The sequence below is a fragment of the Neoarius graeffei genome, chromosome 26 (genome assembly GCF_027579695.1).
Source record: "Neoarius graeffei isolate fNeoGra1 chromosome 26, fNeoGra1.pri, whole genome shotgun sequence".
Lineage (NCBI taxonomy): Eukaryota > Metazoa > Chordata > Actinopteri > Siluriformes > Ariidae > Neoarius > Neoarius graeffei.
The window spans coordinates 39,164,135-39,183,030 of NC_083594.1; the positions used below are offsets into that span (position 1 = coordinate 39,164,135).

Consider the following 18,896-nt stretch of genomic DNA (forward strand, 5'->3'; position numbering starts at 1 on the left):
AGTTTTTTTCCCCCCTCAGAATATTACACTCTCCCTCAGCTCTGTTTGTTTTGTTTTATTTGTTTGATGGATTGTAACCTCCAATGGCCCTAATAAGCCATCATCGAAAAGCTGATGATAGGGCAGAGTATTTAACATGAAACTCAGATGGGAAAAATGCTAAGAGAGAGAACCCATAATGAAGAATGCTTCTGTGACCCATTTTCTGGACAAGCCTGGTCTCTTTAGAGACCTTTATTTTGAAAAGACGAGAATTGAAAACTTTTTTTGAACTCGAGAAACAGAACGATTTTTCTAGACTCGACTCTCACCACGTCAGTTGAAGGTGGCTAATCCTCCTTCGCTTGTTAGCCAGGAGCATTGTACAGAAACATTTAGTGCTTCTGGTTAGAAACGCTTTGGGGGAAAAAAAAAACCAACAACAATGTAATTCTTTAGCCATTTTAAGGTAACATTTTCTATTTCGCCGGTGTATTTGATGCTTGTATGCGCTTAAAGCTGGAGATATTGAGAGATAAATGTATAGCTAGCGCCGTAACTAGCATGGTTTGTTGCTAAGCTAGCATTGTTCCTGAAGGGTTGCTAGCGATAGCTTAGTTAGCGTGTTCATTAGCTATGTTGAAGTATTGTTTTTAAGGGGTTAATTTAGTCTTCTGGGTATAACAGGAATTTTTTTTTAAATTAATTAAGCGGCTATATCTGGGGAAAATGTTAATTTTAGGAAGCGACTCGCATTGAATAGAGCTAATAACTAGCTTTGGTGACAGGTGAATAATCAGCTCCTGTAAGTACTGAGCTCATTTACTGTAACGTATACAGACCAGCAAGTTGTATTCGAGCTACTGACTACCACATTTTCAATGTAATATGATGCCTATGGTTATTTTTGTGCTTTTCCAAGGAATAAAGAAGCATTGTTAGGATTTAAAATAATGTGTTGTTATTCCTTTACAGTTTGCTAATTATGAACTCCATGTCATCAGCCCTGCACTCTGCTTCAAGCCCAGCATGCAGAGCTCTACCCGGGGAGGGAAGTCAGGTAACCTTGATAGATTACACACTCGTTGTGTTTTTGTAGTTTATACACATAATAATAGTGTAGAATGCTCAATAATTCTTGATAATGCAGGTCCAGCCCAAGGCTCCTCTCCTGCAGATTCTTCGGGTAGCTGGAGCTCAGGAGGAGGTTTTCACTCTGAAGGAGGTTGGTACTGCAGGCTGTCAGTGTAACATTGTGAAAATACACACGTGTGAAAGGTTATCTAAAGGTGATATGGCCCTTTTCCACTACCCTTTTTCAGCTCGCTTCAGCTCACTTCAGCCCGACACGGCTCGCGTTTCGACTACCTCAGAACAGCACGACTCGGCTCGCTTCAGCCCTGCTTAGCACCCAAAACTCGCACGGTTTTGGAGTAGGGCTGAAGCGAGCCAAACCGAGCCGAGTGGGGCTAGGGGCGTGAGGAGACACTCCCCTGTGCACTGATTGGTGAGGAGGAGTGTCCTCACATGCCCACACACGCCCCGCGAGCACGCTGGGATCTGTAAACACCGTAAATCCGGAAGAAGAAGAATTACGAGAATTTCTGAAGCCTTATGCGCCTCGCCTCATCTATACGCTCTTGCCAGTATCTGTTGGCGTTGTCGGTGACAACAAGCCACAGCACCAAGACCAGTAACACTAACGACTCCATGTCCTCCATGTTTATTGTTTACTATCCGGGTCATGAGACTACCGCTTAAAAGGTCACTGATGTCACTGTTTGCGCCGCCTAACGACATCACGTGACGTCCACCCACTTTCGCTAACTCCACCCAATGTGTCCACCCACTTCCAGCCAGCACGGTTCAGCGTGGTTGTAGTCGAAATGCAACTCCAACAGCCCCACTCAGCTCGACTCAGCCCAACTCAGCACGGCACGGCTCAGCCCAACTCAGCCGCGTTGGTAGTGGAAAAGCGGCATTAGTCGTCCATATTTGAATGGATTGCCATATTTTGAAAGGGGAAAATGATTGCTTGTGTATTCCTGGTGGAAAAAGAAAGCACAACTTTATTCATCACACACTTGTGAAATTTCCTCTCTGCGTTTAACCCATCTGAAGCAGTGAACACGCACACATACCCAGAGCAGTGGGTAGCCATGCTAACAGCGCCCGGGGAGCAGTTGGGAGTTAGGTGCCTCGCTCAAGGGCATCTCAGCCCAAGGCCGTCCCATATTAACCTAACCTGCATGTCTTTGGATTGTGGGGGAAACCGGAGCACCCGGAGGAAACCCATGCAGACACGGGGAGAACATGCAAACTCCACACAGAAATGCCCTCGCCAGCCGCTGGGTTCGAACCCAGAACCTTCTTGTTGTGAGGCGACCATGCTAAAGGAGAAAGGAAGAAAAAAATCGCGTGCGTCAGTGATGCTACAGCGTAAGGCAAATACGTGGAAAAAAATGTCCCTAATCAAATGCATTCTACACGGCAGGGCTTGAAATTAACTTTTAAACCCACTTGCCTGTTAATTTCCACTTGCCCCCTATTTTGTGAGTACTACTTTTTTTATTTTTTTATTTTTATTTTTTTAGGAAAACCATAGAATAGTTGTGAATTGCAACATAAAATGATCACGCATTGAGTTGAAGTTTGGTTATTGGTTACTTGTAATGAACAATAACAATTTTATCCAAAATAGCTTTTCCGGCCGTAATCGATTTTTATTTCCGTTTCACATACATGCAGCTGTTGTAAAGTTCAGTGTGTTTGTGTAGAACTCTCAGACTGTAGGTTCATTACTCGGTAATGTAGAAATCTATAACAAAGTTTTTGTATGAAGAAAATAGAGTGCCAATACTTTTGAACAGATGGGAGCCCAGGAATTAAATAAATGCAGTAAAAACAAACTGTGTTTAATTGTAGGTATTGTATGTAAAACTGTATGGATGGGCCAGAAGCCAACATAAAACCATGCATGGTCTTTGACTTGTCCAGACCAAGCATTTGGTTGTCCAGGATAGTTGGACTACCGTTAATGTCGAGCCCTGCTGCTGAACTAAAAGATGAATAATGGAAATGTGTGGATTTTGAAGGGGGGAGAAAACCCTCAGGTATTGCCAATAAAGTTTACATGTTCACATGAGGTGGTTTTTCAGATGAGTTGACAAAGCACTATTTTTAAAAATTGAAAAGGAAACACATTTTTGGATGAATAGTCATTCAAAAACATGGCGTTTCATGTTTAATTGGAATGACAATCATGAGAGGAGAAAACTCAGCTTTAATTACAGAACGTACAATTTTTTTTTTTTTTTTTTTTGTTAATTGATTTGCACAAAATGGCAATGGAGGATATGCACAAATCCCCAATAGATGGAAAATATATAATCTGGCTGTGCAGGACCAACAGAATACAGTTCTGGACTGTCAGGGTTTTTTTTTTTTTAAATAGTTATGTAGTGAACAGGTTTAGTTGGCTGGGTACCAGTGTTTTTCTTTTCTGCATTTTTCCAACAACTAAACCTACTCCCTATTGATTTTCATAAAACAAAACCTTTTATATGTAATGTTTATGTAACCTGCTCCCTGGTTTGTTTCCTGGTTGTGTTAAACTTTTTATTTATTTATTTTTTATGTAAACTAGACAAGTTCATTAGCATGCACAGATATTCGGCATTTGGAAAGGATGTGGAAATAGTAACACCTGAGCAAAATGTAGTACAGGGTGCAGATTCCACTAATGTTATGTAGACTGTATGGCCAAAACTATGTAGAAACTTGACCATCGCACCTACATGTGCCCATTCCAAAACCCTGGGTTGGTCCAAAAACATGGTGTCTGTTCCTTATTTTGCTGTGATAACAGCCTTTGATCTTTTTGGAAAGGCTTTCCACGACATTAAAAAGAACGTGACTGCTTAAAAATGAATTTTCTCATTCAGCCACAAAAGTATTTCACTAATGTCAAGTGAAAGGCCTGGTCAGTGTTTGAATTCATCCTAAAGATGTTCAAGTTTGAGGTCTGGGCAATCTTGCCAGGCCATGGGTCCTTGCCAGGGCACCATGTTGGGAATGCTATACAGTTGTATGCTTCCAGCTTCTGGTGACAATTTGGGGAAGGCCTACATATGGGTATGATGGTCAGGTGTCCATATGTTTTAGTGATCTATAGTTTGAGACATAACTGTCAGCCAGAGACTTGTTGCCTTTTTGTCGAAGGTGCAACACAATGTTTCATTAGCAGAGACATCATAAGGACAGGAAGAACATGATGTCTGCAGAAAATTGCCTCTCCTGTGGATTTAATGCTCAATATTACCATGGTACTTCCATAGTTCGTATTAATCCTAGCTCTTTATTTTATTCCTGCCCCGATTAAGTGAAAGGAGCAGATTGATCTAATAGATATTGAAGCGCTGCCTGAAAGTGGAGCTCCTGATGATGAGTGATCAAAATATTTGCAAAGGCACAAAATCAACCTGAATAAAATAATAGGAGTGTGCAGTGCCATTGGGACTAATTACCATGCACCTGTTCCTGATTAGAGCGAAATCACAGTGCATATGTGTAAGGACTCTCAGTAACACTTTGCGAAGTACATGCTCTGTACCCTGTGTCTAATGTTACCGAGCCATGTTTTGTGTATCGCACTTCTGGTTTTGACCCTGTTTGTGTGTTTGGACTGTGAGTGTAGTATTACTTTTGATCCTGTCTGTGCCTCCCTCGACCACTGCAGGGCTATTTTATTTATTTATTTATTGGGACTCTGCCTTTATATACATTTTGGATCTGTTTGCTAGCATGCTTTCAATAACTGTTTCTGCCCTTACATGACAAACTGTCAATCGTCCAAGCTATTGGATTAATAAAACTGTTTTAGCTTGTTTTATATATTATGAAACTGTTGTGTGGGCTTTGTTTTCTTCCCATAAAATGTGCTAGTAAATAAATCCCATGTTATTTAAAAAAAAAAATCAAATTAAAAATGAGCACTGGATTAAAAACCCGTCTCATGTAAATAAAGATACAAACTTTATCTGGTGATCGTGTTTGAGAGACGGTGCCTTGCACGTAGGATTGGGTACCCTCTGGTGATGTGGATACATAAAGACGTCGTGCGGTCAAACCATAAGGTTGACGCATTCTCTTAAGTATAGGGCTCTGTGCGCGAAGTGCATGGGGAGCTCCACTATAATCTTCATGTTTAGCTGATCATCAGAGACACTGAATCTTCATAGATGTTCCCCACTAATTTTCTGATTTCAGGTAATGCACTACCTTGGCCAGTACATCATTGTGAAGGAATTGTATGACAAACAGAGGCAGCATATAGTCCACTGTCAAGATGATCCACTTGGGGAGCTGCTGGAAGTGGAAAGCTTTTCTGTCAAAAGCCCCAGGTGAGTTTATGCCTTCTGTAAAGTAATGAAGACCAGCATAATGCCAAAGCAAGTCAATAATTAAGAAAAACATGACATGGCATTTTAGGAAAATAAGACAATTGATTATTTTTCCAATATTGGTACATTGTGGAGTGTTTTATTCCTCTACACCACCACGGTTTTCCAGCATCATGTCATACTTACCAATGTATCATTTATAGTTGTTTTGTTGAATGTAACTCCTTTTTTTTTTTTTTTTAAACAAATCCATTATTTGGAGGTTCCACCATAGAGGTGCTGAAGTCATAGCTGTAGAATTGATAGTGTTAAAACAAGCGCTGTACATGAACCTTGTAGCTGGCACTTCTGTCAGTTCTACCTTTATAAAGAAAACTAATCGCCCCCTTCTGGCTAATCAGACTCGAGCATTTATTCTATCAGTGCTTTGGTATAAAATAATACAATATCCTATAAATAGTGCATTGGTTTCTTCATTTAATGGGTTGTCTTTTTCACAGCCCTGTCTATGAGATGCTGAAGAGGAACTTACTCATTTTGAACAGCTCGGGTATGTTGCCTATACCGGTTAGCGTGTTCTGTTTATTTGAAGATATTTATTGAAACACATTTTAAAAATGAAACTGTATATTTCTGTGTTTTGCCTTGTCCTGTGAACTTGCAGCTCATTTTATTTTATACCTTGCTGTGCAGTTTGAGATGGGATTTTTTTTTTCCCCCTTTAAATTTTATTTTTTGAGAGAGAATGCATGCATGTGGGGCAAGTTGTAGTTTTAAGCATTTTTTTTTTAAAGTCTTTTAATTACAAAATGTCAGATGGGTTTATTGGCCCACTTTTTGTGCCATTTATTTATTTTTATTATCCCCCCCCCCCGTCTCTCCCTCTCCTTCCCCCTGTGCCCACACAGTCTGACTAATAACACAATGTTTCTCTAAGTCCTAAGAATGAATGGTGTGTGTGCTTGGTTAATAAAGGCAGGGCTTTTTTTTTGTTTTGTTTTTTTGTTTTTTTTGTATGTTACTATGTCTCATTTGAAATGCAGACGCGGCAAAGAATGTTTCAGTCGGCAAGGATTCTAATCAGTCTTCATGTGAAGATCCCGGTCAGGTAAAGCGACAGCATGGTGCACAGGAGAAATGTTGCTCATCTGCCCCTTTCATGGCAACAACTTTCATGTGGACAGATTTCATAAATTCTATTCATGATGATAGCGTTTCATTCTGTTTAAGCATCTGTTGACTGAAACATCAATAGGTTCTTTAGAAAGAGCTTGGAAAATGCATGTGCCTTTGGCAGCAGTGAGCATAGACTGTTCAGATGTATCCAAAGCTACAGGCTATAGCATTATTGATGATGGATTAGTTTTATCAAAGGAGGTTGAGTTATTTAGTTTTTAAGCGATTTGGCCAGTCCAGGAACATGTCTGTGTGATTTGGTCAAATTAAGGAGCCACAGCCTGAACGTACATGTCTGGTTTAGTTATATTACAGTGAGGTCCGTTCAAACATGTTACTATTACTGAGGAAGCTCTGTGTTTGGCGAATTACAGGTATTTGCTTGGGAATTATGACTTTTCAGTCTTTTAGAAACTAGACATTGCCTATTTGCACTGGATTAAAATCCTAGTTTGCTATTATCATTTGATATTACCTCCCCAGGTAAAACTAATCCAGTTACATAGGGCTTTTAACAATTGTTTCAATAGCTACTTTTCTGCTACTTATACTAATCCCTATTAAGGTCAATAATAAGATTGGTCATTTACATAAGTCTCTTGCTAAATTTTGAGGTGTTGCAGATTTTCATAGATGTCTAAATCTTTAGTGTTTGTCCAAAGACAGTTTTGCGGAGTTTTTGGAGTTAGCTGGTAAGATGAAACGTAGTTTGCCATGAGAGGGGTGGAAGAGCAGCTGCCTCCAACAGTTTTGTGTGTACAGAGTGGCACCGTCTCTGTACATCCCCAAGGCCAGCTTCGCCTGGTGGTTTTAGTTTATGGGGGAAAAGCCACCAGTGTGGGCATGGCTAATGGGGAAACAGAGTCCCCGTCTCTGTTTGTCACTCAGAGTTTTCTTCTCTGCTCCGCCGCTTATTCTGGCATAATAGCAGCTCTGTTTGTTCCACACACTGGCCTTCTCCACCCTCCACCCCTCTGTCCTACACCCTTACAAGTATTAATACATATGCAATTTGTTATGGGTTGACGCACAGAAGAATCTGATTTGGGTGATGAGTTTGGTGTGAAGAGCCTGGCAGTTTCTTTTTATCACTTGCTTGCAGTGGCTACACCTTTTGGGTGGGAATGGGTAATACATGTTAAAGTAGCAATTTCTTAAGTAACCTTTGGTATTGAAAGGTATGGCCACCTTTGAATTGCATATTGCATTTATTTATAGTCTGCTCTTGATTCAGGATTAACAATATTTAACATTTTAAGATTAGCTCGACAATCATTTTATTCTCCTTATTTGCTTTTAACTACTTTCTCCCCCGACAAGCATCAGTGTGTTAAGAGTAAAACCATGTATTGATTTTCTGAGGGGGTTTTTAATGCCGTTTTTGAAACCCACAAGCATAGATCCTTTTCCTTTCCCTCTGTCCCTGTGTGCGCGTGGCTCTCTGCAGCCACATAAACAAGGTCCCTGCTGTGGAGGAGCTGCTATTCTGCCTGTTGTCACCTCGTAGTATCTGGCAATAATGCTGCTTCTCCTTCACCATGTAGGTATCCAGCAAGATGTGTAGTTCTGGAACATCCTTCAGTGATGCCAGTGCCTGTGTCATGCAGAGTTCCTCTCAGCGAAGACCGCGAGATGATGATGATGGTATTTATTTATTTATTTATTTATTTATTTATGGCCCGGTCCCACAATACCTATAACTATAAATAAATCGGCCCCCTGCAGTTTGTGGTTGGTGGTCACACCAGACCAATAATGATGCCTATAGCAGGCCTGGGTTTATCCATACCGATGAGAGTGCTTCTGGAGAGCCGATAAAACATCTGACCAATCAGGTAATTGTTTACACGTGATTTCTATGCACGTGCTATCATTTGAGTGCCAGGACCAACTAATGATTGATATAGCTGGGACTATAATTGTGGTATGACTGCTTCAGACTGGAACTAAATTCAAGCATAGGTATAGTCATAGGTATTAGGTATAGTTATATCTATCAGTGTTGTGGGACCGAGCCTTTAAAGAGACATGCACTGTATGTTTCTTGTAAATTTAATTTGCTTTGTTACAGGAGTCAAACAAGGCATAGTACAATACATAAACAAGTAACAATCAAGAGTTAATGACAAATAAATTAAACAATTATTGGTTTATTTTTAAAACTTATTACACTTGGGATGGTGGTAAGAAATTCTGGCCCCCTACAAAAATCCATATACTGGGCTTTCTTGCATCTCTTACCTTAATCATCACCTTTTGCAGCATTTTTCCCTCTTTCTGTTATAGCTGCATATCTCATTCTTGCATTCATTGTCCTACTTTTCCTGGTGAGGGTTGTAGGGGAGGGAAACAGGTCAATAAGGTGTAATTCAGACTTTTTCTTCAGCCACAGACTTCAGCTCCTTTTGACAGATCCCCTGTTATCTCACAGCTGACTTAGAAACAATCTTTTCACCTAATTCTGGGTACGCCCTGGGGTTTCCATCCAGTAGGGTATGCATGGATGGAGCTTTACCAGGAGTCTACCAGGGAAGATTATCTGCCTCTTCTGGCTCCTCGTATTTACGAGGAGCAGAGCTCATGACCATAGGTGAGGACTGAGATGTAGGTTGACCAGTAAACATGGAGCTTCCTCCTCAAACCAAGCTCTTATGTCACCTCTGTAGACTGATATGGGGACTGCAATACTGTGTCCGCTGACCTAAGCCAGTCTTGTGTTTTTTTTTTTTTTTTTTAATATCACAAGAATAAGAACCCAAGATACTTGAATGCCACAAAACATACAGTTGTGGTCAGAAGTTTACATACAGTGACATGAATGTCATGGCAATATTTGGCCTTTTCAGTAATTTCTTTGAACTGTTCTTTTTCTGTGGCAGAATGTACAGCCGACATCCTTTTAATTACAAAAAAACACTAGAATTTGGTGCACAAGTTTTAATTTTCTTTGGGTTTTCTGAAATCAACACAGGGTCAAAATTGTACATAGAGGGTCAAATATATACATACAGCACACCTAATATTTGGGCAAAATGTCTCTTTGCAAGATTCAACTTGACCAAACATTTTTGTTCACCATGAACAAGCTTCTGGCAGAATTCTGGTTGGATATTTCATGACTCTTCATGGTAGAATTGGAGTTCAATAAGATTTATTTTTTTTTTTCTTGGCATGGACTCGACTTATAAGCACAGTCCATATATTTTCAGTAGGGTTGAAGTCAGGACTTGTTTTCAGCTTAATGTTAGCCTGCTTTATCCTCCACAACCAGCTCTGATGCGTGTTTGGGTTCATCGTCCTGTTGTAACTCCCAAGTCATGTTCAAGTTTCTGATGTTCTGAGGTAGTCCTCCATTATTCCATCCATTTTGTGCAATGAACTAGTTCCACTGGCAGCAAAACAGCCCCAGAGCATGATTATCCTACCACCATGTACAGTGTCCCTCTGTACGTGGTGGCCATTGTGGCCAAACAACTCAATCTTTGTCTTATCTGACCATACAGCTACAGTTGTGCTCATAAGTTTACATACCCTGGCAGAATTTTCGCTTTCTTGGCCTTTTTTCAGAGAATATGAATGATAACACAAACTTTTTTTCCCCACTCATGGTTAGTGGTTGGGTGAAGCCATTTATTGATAAACAACTGTTTTCTCTATTTTTAAATCATAATGACAACAAAAAACATCCAAATGACCCTGATCAAAAGTTTACATACCCCAGTTCTTAATACCGTGTATTGCCCCCTCTAACATCAATGACAGCCTGAAGTCTTTTGTGGTAGTTGTGGATGAGGCTCTTTATTTTCTCAGATGGTAAAGCTGCCCATTCTTCTTGGCAAAAAGCCTCCAGTTCCTGTAAATTCCTGGGCTGTCTTGCATGAACTGCGTGCTTGAGATCTCCCCAGAGTGGCTCAATGATATTGAGGTCAGGAGACTGAGATGGCCACTCCAGAACCTTCACTTTGTTCTGCTGTAGCCAATGACGGGTCGACTTGGCCTTGTGTTTTGGATCGTTGTCATGTTGGAACGTCCAAGTACGTCCCATGCGCAGCTTCCGGGCTGATGAGTGCAAATTTGCCTCCAGTATTTGCTGATAACATGCTGCATTCATCTTTCCTTCAACTTTGACCAAGTTTCCTGTGCCTTTGTAGCTCACACATCCCCAAAACATCAGCGATCCACCTCCGTACTTTACAGTAGGAATGGTGTTCCTTTCATCATAGGCCTTGTTGACACCTCTCCAAATGTAACGTTTATGGTTGTGGCCAAAAAGTTCAATTTTGGTCTCATCACTCCAAATTACCTTGTTCCAGAAGTTTTGAGGCTTGTCTCTGTGCTGTTTGGCGTATTGTAGGCGAGATACTTTGTGGCATTTGCTTGGTTTTAACAGAGCCCCTGATTTTCCATTTGTTAATCACAGTTTGAACACTGCTGATTGGCATTATCAATTCCATGGATATCTTTTTGTATCCCTTTCCTGTTTTATACAGTTCAACTACCTTTTCTCGTAGATCCGTTGACAATTCTTTTGCTTTCCCCATGACTCCGAATCCAGAAACGTCAGTGGCTGGATGAAAGATGCAAGAGTCTGTCTGGATCCCAGAAACTCACTCAGCTTTTATGCACACACACTGATTAGAAGCAAACAGATCACAGGTGAGGATGCTACCTTTAGTAGCCATTCAAACCCATTTGTGTCAACTTCTGTGCATGTTATCAGGCCAAAATCACCAGGGTTTGTGAACTTTTGATCAGGGTCATTTGGGTAGTTTCTGTTGTCATTATGATTTAAAAAGAGAAAACACAGTGGTTTGACAATAAATGGTTTCACCCAACCACTAAGCATGAGTGGAAATAATGTTTTTGTGTTATCATTCATATTCTCTGAAAAATGGTCAAAGAATCATAGATTCTGCCAGGGTATGTAAACTTGTGAGCACAACTGTATCTTCCAGAAGTCTTGTTTTCTTTGTCCATGTGGCCAGCTTCAAACTTTAGTTAAGGCTGTGAAGGTGTCAATTTTGGAACAGGGGGTTATTTCTTGGATAGCAGCCTCTTTAGTTCATGATGATCTGAACTGTAGACAGTGATCCATCAGCTTCCAGTTCATGGCAGGGCTGTGCCATAGTGGTTCCCAGGTTGTTCCTGACCATCCAAACCAATTTCCTTTCAGCTGAGGGTGATCGTTTGGGTTTTCTTGAAGCAAAGTGGTTTGGCAAAGTGACTACACCTCACAATAACTTGGACACAATTGTTTGAATTGATCTTGGACTTTGCAGTTTAGAAATGGCTTCAAGAGACATTTCTGGAGTTGTGTACACCTGTGATCCTCTTTCTCAGATCTGCACTGAGCTCCTTGGACTTTCCCCATTGTATTGTGTGTTGGTCAATCCAATGAGTGCTGTAAACAAACCCTTTTAATGAAGGCACAGAGAAGCTACCAGCTGTAGTTGGTCATGCTCACTAACAGGAACTTAAGAGGCCTTGGCAAGATAAGACATTTTGGAAGTTTCAGCACCTCTGAATTAATAACCTGAGTGTATGTAAATTTCTGACCCTGTATGTATGATTTTGACCTTGTTGATTTCAGAAAACCCAAAGAAAATTAAAACTTGTGCACCAAATGTTAGTTTTTTTTAATTAAAGGTGTATGCTGTACAATCATTTTTCCACAGAAAAAGAACAGTTCAAAGAAATTACTGAAAGCCCAAATATTGCCATGACATTCATAATCAAGAAGACATTCATGTCACTGTATGTAAACTTCTGACCACAACTGTACCTAGCCTGCATACTTGCAAGACCCCTCACAAAGCTGTGCAAGCCTCCTAGGAGGCTGAGGAATGTGATTACCCTTTAATTGCAACACCTCCCCTGTCCTCCTTTTTCAGAAATTGGGACCACTGTCCCAATTTGCCAATCCACCACTACCTTGTACGCTGCTTTCAGCATCTGCAGCCAAATCTCATTTATCCCTACAGTTTTGCCACTATGAAAGTTTCGAATGGCCATAGTATCCTCAGCTGCAGAAATGGACTCAAATATACCAGGGATTTCTGGCATGGTCTCCATGAATGGACATGTCTGCTACGTTAATGAATTCTTCAGAGTGCTCCTACCATTGCTCAACAAGATCCCCAGTGAAGGTCAACACTCCTCCACACTTAGCAGAGGTTAGCAGAACACCTTTAGGGCTATCCAAATTATTTTGGTTGTAGTAATTCTAATTCATGTGGGTGTCGTTCCCCCGTTATTTTATTTATTTTATTTTTTATATTTATTTATAAAAACCTTTTCATGGGGATTATTAGCTTTGCTCTTTGTCTGGCCTCTCCCCTCAAATCTGTTCAAGGGTGACCCCTACTGGGAGCATTAATCTCTTGGTGACATCCCTGAAGTTAACTGAAGTACACAAGCTCCATCAGTCTGTCCATGAAGTGGTACATCGTCAACTGTAAATTTAGCTGTACTATCATGAAGGGCAAAAGGGGTGAAACTGGCTTGCCTTTTTTTTTTTTTTAAAATAGCACATACAGGTAGTCGTCGACTTACGACTGCGTTTGGTTACAACTGACCGGTCGTAAACCGATCTGGTCGTAAGTCGGCCTATGTTAAATGAACGTAAGTATATTGTGATGTGCAATGATATTGTAATCATCTTAGTCTTATTTTATCAACATTTTCTTATTTCATTACCTTGGCTCATTATTTGGTTTAAGTCAAACACTGTATGCTACACTGCGTACAGTACAATTCGTTTAATATGTGCAAAACAAAGAATATGAAATGCAGGTGTGAAAAATAGAAAACATTTTAGTTTGAAACATACCAAAATACAAATGTAAAACACAGCAAAATACAAAATTTAGTGACCGCTGGCATCACTGGTGCTTGGCTGTGGGTCGTCTACGTCATCAGCTGTTGCAGCGCTCGGGCTCGCGGGAGCATTTGCTCATTTCATAAACCAGGAGCTGGGGCGGAAACTGTATGACGGAGTGCGTGAGGGAGCGCGAGAGAGACTGCGCATGTGCCTGGAGCTGGGACGGAAACTGTTGTACGCGGCGAGAGGCGCTGCCAGGAGCTGGGGCGGAAACTGTCATTAGCTCAGCTGGGAAACACTTGCCAGTCATAAAGTCGATCGGTCGTAAGTCGCATAGGTCGTAAGTCGACGACTACCTGTATTGCTGATTTAAGCCATGTTTGAATCTTTTTAATGAGTGTAGCTACTTGGCAGTATTTGCCAAGCAAGGCCTGCATCATTCCAGTAGGTTATTGTTGATCTTGTAAGAGGGAAAACATGTCACAAAAGCTTGTGGAAAGTCAAAAGGTTTTAGTTCCTCAGCTTTGTCTGTTTGAGAACAGCAGGTACTGTGGCATGAGCATTCTTGTTAACTATATTCTGATAACACTAAATGTCATGTACACTATATGGCCAAAAGTTTGTGGACACCTGACCTTCACACCCTTGTGTGCATTTTGAACATCCTATTCCATATGTCAACACTATCCCTACCCCCCCACGCACTGTTATAAGGAACTCTACTCTTCTGGGAAGGCTTTCCATCAAATTTTAGGATTTTAGCCACAAGAGCATTAGTGAGGTTGGGTGAGGAGGCCTGGGGTGCAGTTGGTACTTTAATTCATCCCAAAGGTGTCAAGTTGTGTTCAGGGCAGGACTCTGTGCAGGCCTCTTAAGTTCTTCTTTGCCAGCCTTGGCAAGCCATGTCTTCATGGATCTTGCATTGTGCACAGGGACATTGTCATGCTGGAACAGGTTTGGGCACCTTAGTTCCAGTGACATGGAATCTTAATGCTACAGCATAAGATTTGTTGCCGCAAAAGTGGAAGCACTCCGTTGTAGAGAACTGTGTGCTTCCATCTTTGTGGCAATAAATCTTGTGCTTTAGCATTAAGATTTCACTTCATTTGCACTAAAGGGCCAATGAAGTCTGGGGTAGACCCACATATGAAAGTCACACTTAACACAATTAAGGCACTTTTAGTAGACTAACTTAACAAAATGAACTAGACCTGAATATTTTTGTGCAGGTGGTGCTTATGGAGGGTGAACAGAACTCAAGATGAGTTTCTAAAATAAAAAATATATATATTTATACTTTTGCAAAAGGAAGTATGTGTCAGTTAATCTTTTTAGAAATCACAAATGAAGTGGGGTGGGTTTTTTTGGGTCTCTTGAAATTGTTTACAGACTCATTAGATGGGATGGCCAGATCAGCCTGTAAGCGGCCAAAGCTGGATGTTAGTCTTGATGAATGGGACCTGTCTGGCTTGCCCTGGTGGTTTCTGGGTAACTTGCGCAGTAATTATACACGAAGGAGCAATGGCTCCACAGACATCCACACAAATCAAGTAAGACAACTAACTTAAACATTTTTGTACTCATGCTCTATGTGAATTGGGAAAATATTAGAAAACCTGATTAATTATGACAGACATTTGTAGAAACGTTCATTATTAATATACAAACCATTTATGCAGCAAAATGTTATTCCTTCATTACATTTTCATCCTTATTGCATGTGAACCTAGTAATAGGACTGTCCTATAGAACACTGTGTTCAAGAACTTGATTGAGAAGCAGTCATCTTGTGGACAGGAGGAGGACACTGCTGTTGTGTCCGACACCACGGATGACCTGTGGTTTCTGAATGAGGCAGAGAGTGAGCAGGTTAGTGTGGAAATGAAGGAGGCAGCCCTTGAACAGGGCAGTGACTCGGAGTCCCCTCAGGAGGAAGAGGAGCAAGGGAGGGACAGCAAACAGGACAAGGAGGTAAAGGCTGCTACTGCACCACCTCCATCATTGGTGTGTTGGTATAAAACTGAGATGACGACTTTATCATTATATTTATATCATTGTTAGATGCAGGAGGGGCTGGATGATGACTCGCAGTGCCTCAGTGATGATACAGACACAGAGATCTCCACGCAGGTACCTTTTTATGGATGCCTCTAAACTTTAAAATGCATACAATGTTGTGAAAATGTTTACCATACCCAAAAAGTATCCTACTAAAAATTAGATTCTACGTTACTGTGGAAATTCTGATAATTATAAATAGCACGTGAGACTTTTTAGAGTTGTGGATTTCAAGATTGGAAATACTCACTGGTCACTTTAATAGGAACACATGTACAGTACCAGTCAAAAGTTTGAACATCTAATTGAGCTTTATTTTTATCAAGACACTTCATGTCTTAAAGTAATGATGGCTGTCGTTTCTCTTTACTTAGTTGAGCGGTTCTTGACATGGATTACTACAGAAGGCTATTTACTGTGTTTTTATTATTTACTGTCATTTCAAGCTCATTAAGAAAGCAAGAAATTCCACTTTTACAAACTTTAACTTTTGACGAGGCATACCTGTTAATTGAAAGGCGTTCCAGGTGACTACCTCATGAAGCTGGTTAAGGCCCTGTTTACATTATTTCGAATCAGTGGATCATCAGATTAATGTTTTTAAAACGATTCGCGCGCGCGCACAATTTCTGTGCCCGCAACAAAACCGTTCCCCGTGCACACAGCAACGCCAATACACGGATACGCTAATCACATGACTAATTAGACGGCACGTCACATGATCCCAGTACATATCGGGCATGCGCGAGTCACTCACCACTTGCAAGTGGAAGGATGTCGTTGTAAAAAATGAAGTATGCCAGTCTGTTATCGGCGGTACTGGTACTACAATGACGCCTTTTTTACACCGTGTATGGCCTTCATGTTTATGCTAGAAGGATCTAACAGTGTTCGGTACACTCTTCACCTCGCAGAACGGCCGTTTTTTGCAATTACAACAAGACTATTTAGTGCTACGGTAACCAACACACTTAATGACTTCCTCAACACACTTCCTGTATTGCTCATTCACATGACCAACGTGGCATGACCAACGCCAGCGAATCAGGAAGGTGGATGTCACAGTGACGTTGTCCAATGACGACGTCAGCTAGAGCTCAGCACTGCGTATCCTCGTTCCTCAATGTTTACACAGCACCGGATCAGATACGAACTGGGTTGAATACGTGGGCCCTGGCGGATTCAAACTGTTCCGCCTGTGGAGTCATTTTCCGGCGTTTTAATGTGCATGGACAGTGCATCTACAACGAAAACGATACGGATACAGTATAATGTAAACACCACCTAAGATAATGCCGATGAACCATTTTGTTTAACTTTTTTTTTTAATTTACCATATGTTCCATATATTGTTTCATAGTTTTGATGTCTTCAGTATTGTTCTACAATGTAGAAAATAGTCAAAATACAGGGGGAAAAAAAAGCCCCTATGAATAAGTATGTCCAAACTTTTGACTGGTATTTTGAAATCTAATTAATTTTTTTTTTAACTTCAAAATTTTATGGCCCACTTTTAATCTTCCTCTGTTGGCCACAGGATGCCTGGCAGTGCTCAGAATGCCGCAAGTTTAACTCTGCCACACAGCGCTACTGCATGCGTTGCTGGGCTCTACGCAAGGACTGGTACAAGGACTGTACGCGCCTAGCACACTCTGTCTCAGTCCCCGATCTCCCAGACTCCAAAGATGAAAACGAGGATGAGGACGATGGCATTGATGTGCCTGACTGCCCAAGAACCGTTTCAGACCCAGTCATCCTGCCCTCACACTGGGTATCTCGTGAGTTACCTGCCTCACCTGCATCTGCTAAGGGCAAAGCCCCACGCCGGATGGTTCAGAGTTCCCAGGAGAGCCAAGAAGCACGTGAAGTCATGCTGGAACCCTGCAGGTTGTGCCGTGTGCGTCCACGCGATGGCAACATCATTCATGGGCGCACGGCACACATGCTCACCTGCTTCCCCTGCGCACGGAAGCTACACAAGTGTCATGCACCATGCCCGGGGTGTGGCCAGATCATCCAGAAAGTCATCAAGATGTTTGTAGCATGACATGCAGAAAGGGTTTGTATGTAAAATACACATGTATAAAGTACATACAGAGGGCTCCATATCCAAATGACCAAATAGCAGGTTGCATGTAAAATATACAAACACAAGCGTATGTTATGGTTCATGTCTAACAAATAATGGTTTGCATGTAAAATATATTTAAGTTGTACAGAGCATCTCTTCTGGAGGTGTACAATACTGGATATAAATGGTGCAAAATTTGTAAATAGGTTATGTTCCTTCCAAACTGCAGTGTGTGTATATAATGTACTGAACAAGGTAGCATTTGTCATGCATGTCATGAATATTTTTGTGAAGCTGGTATCTTCCATTCATTATGGAAGGAGATATACATATTTCTCTTCAGGTGAAGGAAGCGGAAGGTTTCGTACTTCACCACGTATGTAGGATTTTGAACGTACCACAATGCACCAAGAAAACCAATTCCTTCATTAAAAATACTTCTACAGGTAATACTTCATACCTAAATACATTTGCACAGAAGCTTGGCACTTGCCACCATGGTGTAATATAATTCACTAGGCATTGGGTTTTAAGCTGACAATTGTATAAGTTATTTATTTATGGACGTAAACTCGGTATTGCATGGGGTTGTCTTGTTTGCTCTCCAGTTAGACAAAGCTCTGCATGTGAATTGTGATTGAACCACAGTTATTCATTTTACTTATTTTTCATTTATTGGTGGGTATTTTGGAGAGAAAGTCTTGACTCCTTTTTGGATCACAGAGAGTAGCACTTTGTACAAATTTCTATAAATATATTGAATTGCTGTTAGCTTAAAATACAGGTATTACGTGTTTGCAAGTCTATAACGGCCTATATGTCATTGTCCTAAGATGACTAGCCTGCAAAGCTTGAGGTTTCCTCAAAGTTTAGATTTTTAGATCACACAGGCTAAGAGGCTTCGGTTCTGCTCCAGTGCTTGGTGAAAAATCAATTCCTTTTTGTCATCACCCTCATCTCAAGTTGGAGTCTTGGCCGAGTCCGAGCATCACTGGAGTGTGAACGTCGAGGAACAGGATCTCTTGAGTGCCATTTAAGGTCATCCTTTTCCTATTACACTGTGCCTTTATGCCTTCTTTCATGTCCTCAATCGTTTGTAGCCTGTGTGTGTAAAGAAAAACGCAGATGTAGAGGAAGCTAAATGACACACTTGTTACAGATTTTTGCCAAATGTTATCTGTAGAAAATTGTTTTACAGTTTTGCTCCTCACATTTGAAATTCCTTGTTTTTGCTGTTTTCTTAAAGAGGAATGTTTTAGCACTTTTTTTTTCATTGAATTGCCGCTACCTTTCCTTTTCACAGATGAGCAGTTCCTAAATGATTTGTGCTGTTGCTTGCTTATCCTTCCCTCCATTTGATTTTGCTCTCTGTTTGAATTATATGGGGGGA

The 18,896-nt window shown here is 40.9% G+C and overlaps 1 protein-coding gene across 2 annotated transcripts; it reads left to right on the forward strand.

Annotated features, from left to right (window-relative positions):
* Positions 1 to 289: 289 nt before the first annotated feature.
* mdm4 (MDM4 regulator of p53) lies at positions 290 to 18,615 on the forward strand. 2 transcript variants are annotated; one of them, XM_060910542.1, is made up of 11 exons: positions 290 to 448; positions 955 to 1,039; positions 1,130 to 1,204; positions 5,248 to 5,381; positions 5,882 to 5,931; positions 6,425 to 6,489; positions 8,102 to 8,201; positions 14,767 to 14,927; positions 15,127 to 15,348; positions 15,439 to 15,507; positions 16,973 to 18,615. In XM_060910542.1, the coding sequence occupies exons 2-11, from the start codon at positions 965 to 967 to the stop codon at positions 17,480 to 17,482; spliced, it is 1,461 nt and encodes a 486-aa protein (XP_060766525.1). In that variant the 5' UTR covers positions 290 to 448; positions 955 to 964; the 3' UTR covers positions 17,483 to 18,615. The 2 variants fall into 2 exon arrangements, with proteins under 2 accessions (XP_060766525.1, XP_060766526.1); XM_060910543.1 differs by having other exon boundaries at positions 291 to 448; positions 15,175 to 15,348.
* Positions 18,616 to 18,896: the final 281 nt, after the last annotated feature.

What these genes read in the sequence shown, in the direction of transcription:
- mdm4 (XM_060910542.1), top strand. Translation starts at nt 965, where the DNA reads ATGAACTCCATGTCATCAGCCCTGCACTCTGCTTCAAGCCCAGCATGC. An exon ending in AGGTTTTCACTCTGAAGGAG is followed by an intron (nt 1,205 to 5,247) that starts GTTGGTACTGCA and finishes TTCTGATTTCAG; the next exon opens with GTAATGCACTACCTTGGCCA. An exon ending in CAGACATCCACACAAATCAA is followed by an intron (nt 14,928 to 15,126) that starts GTAAGACAACTA and finishes ACTGTCCTATAG; the next exon opens with AACACTGTGTTCAAGAACTT.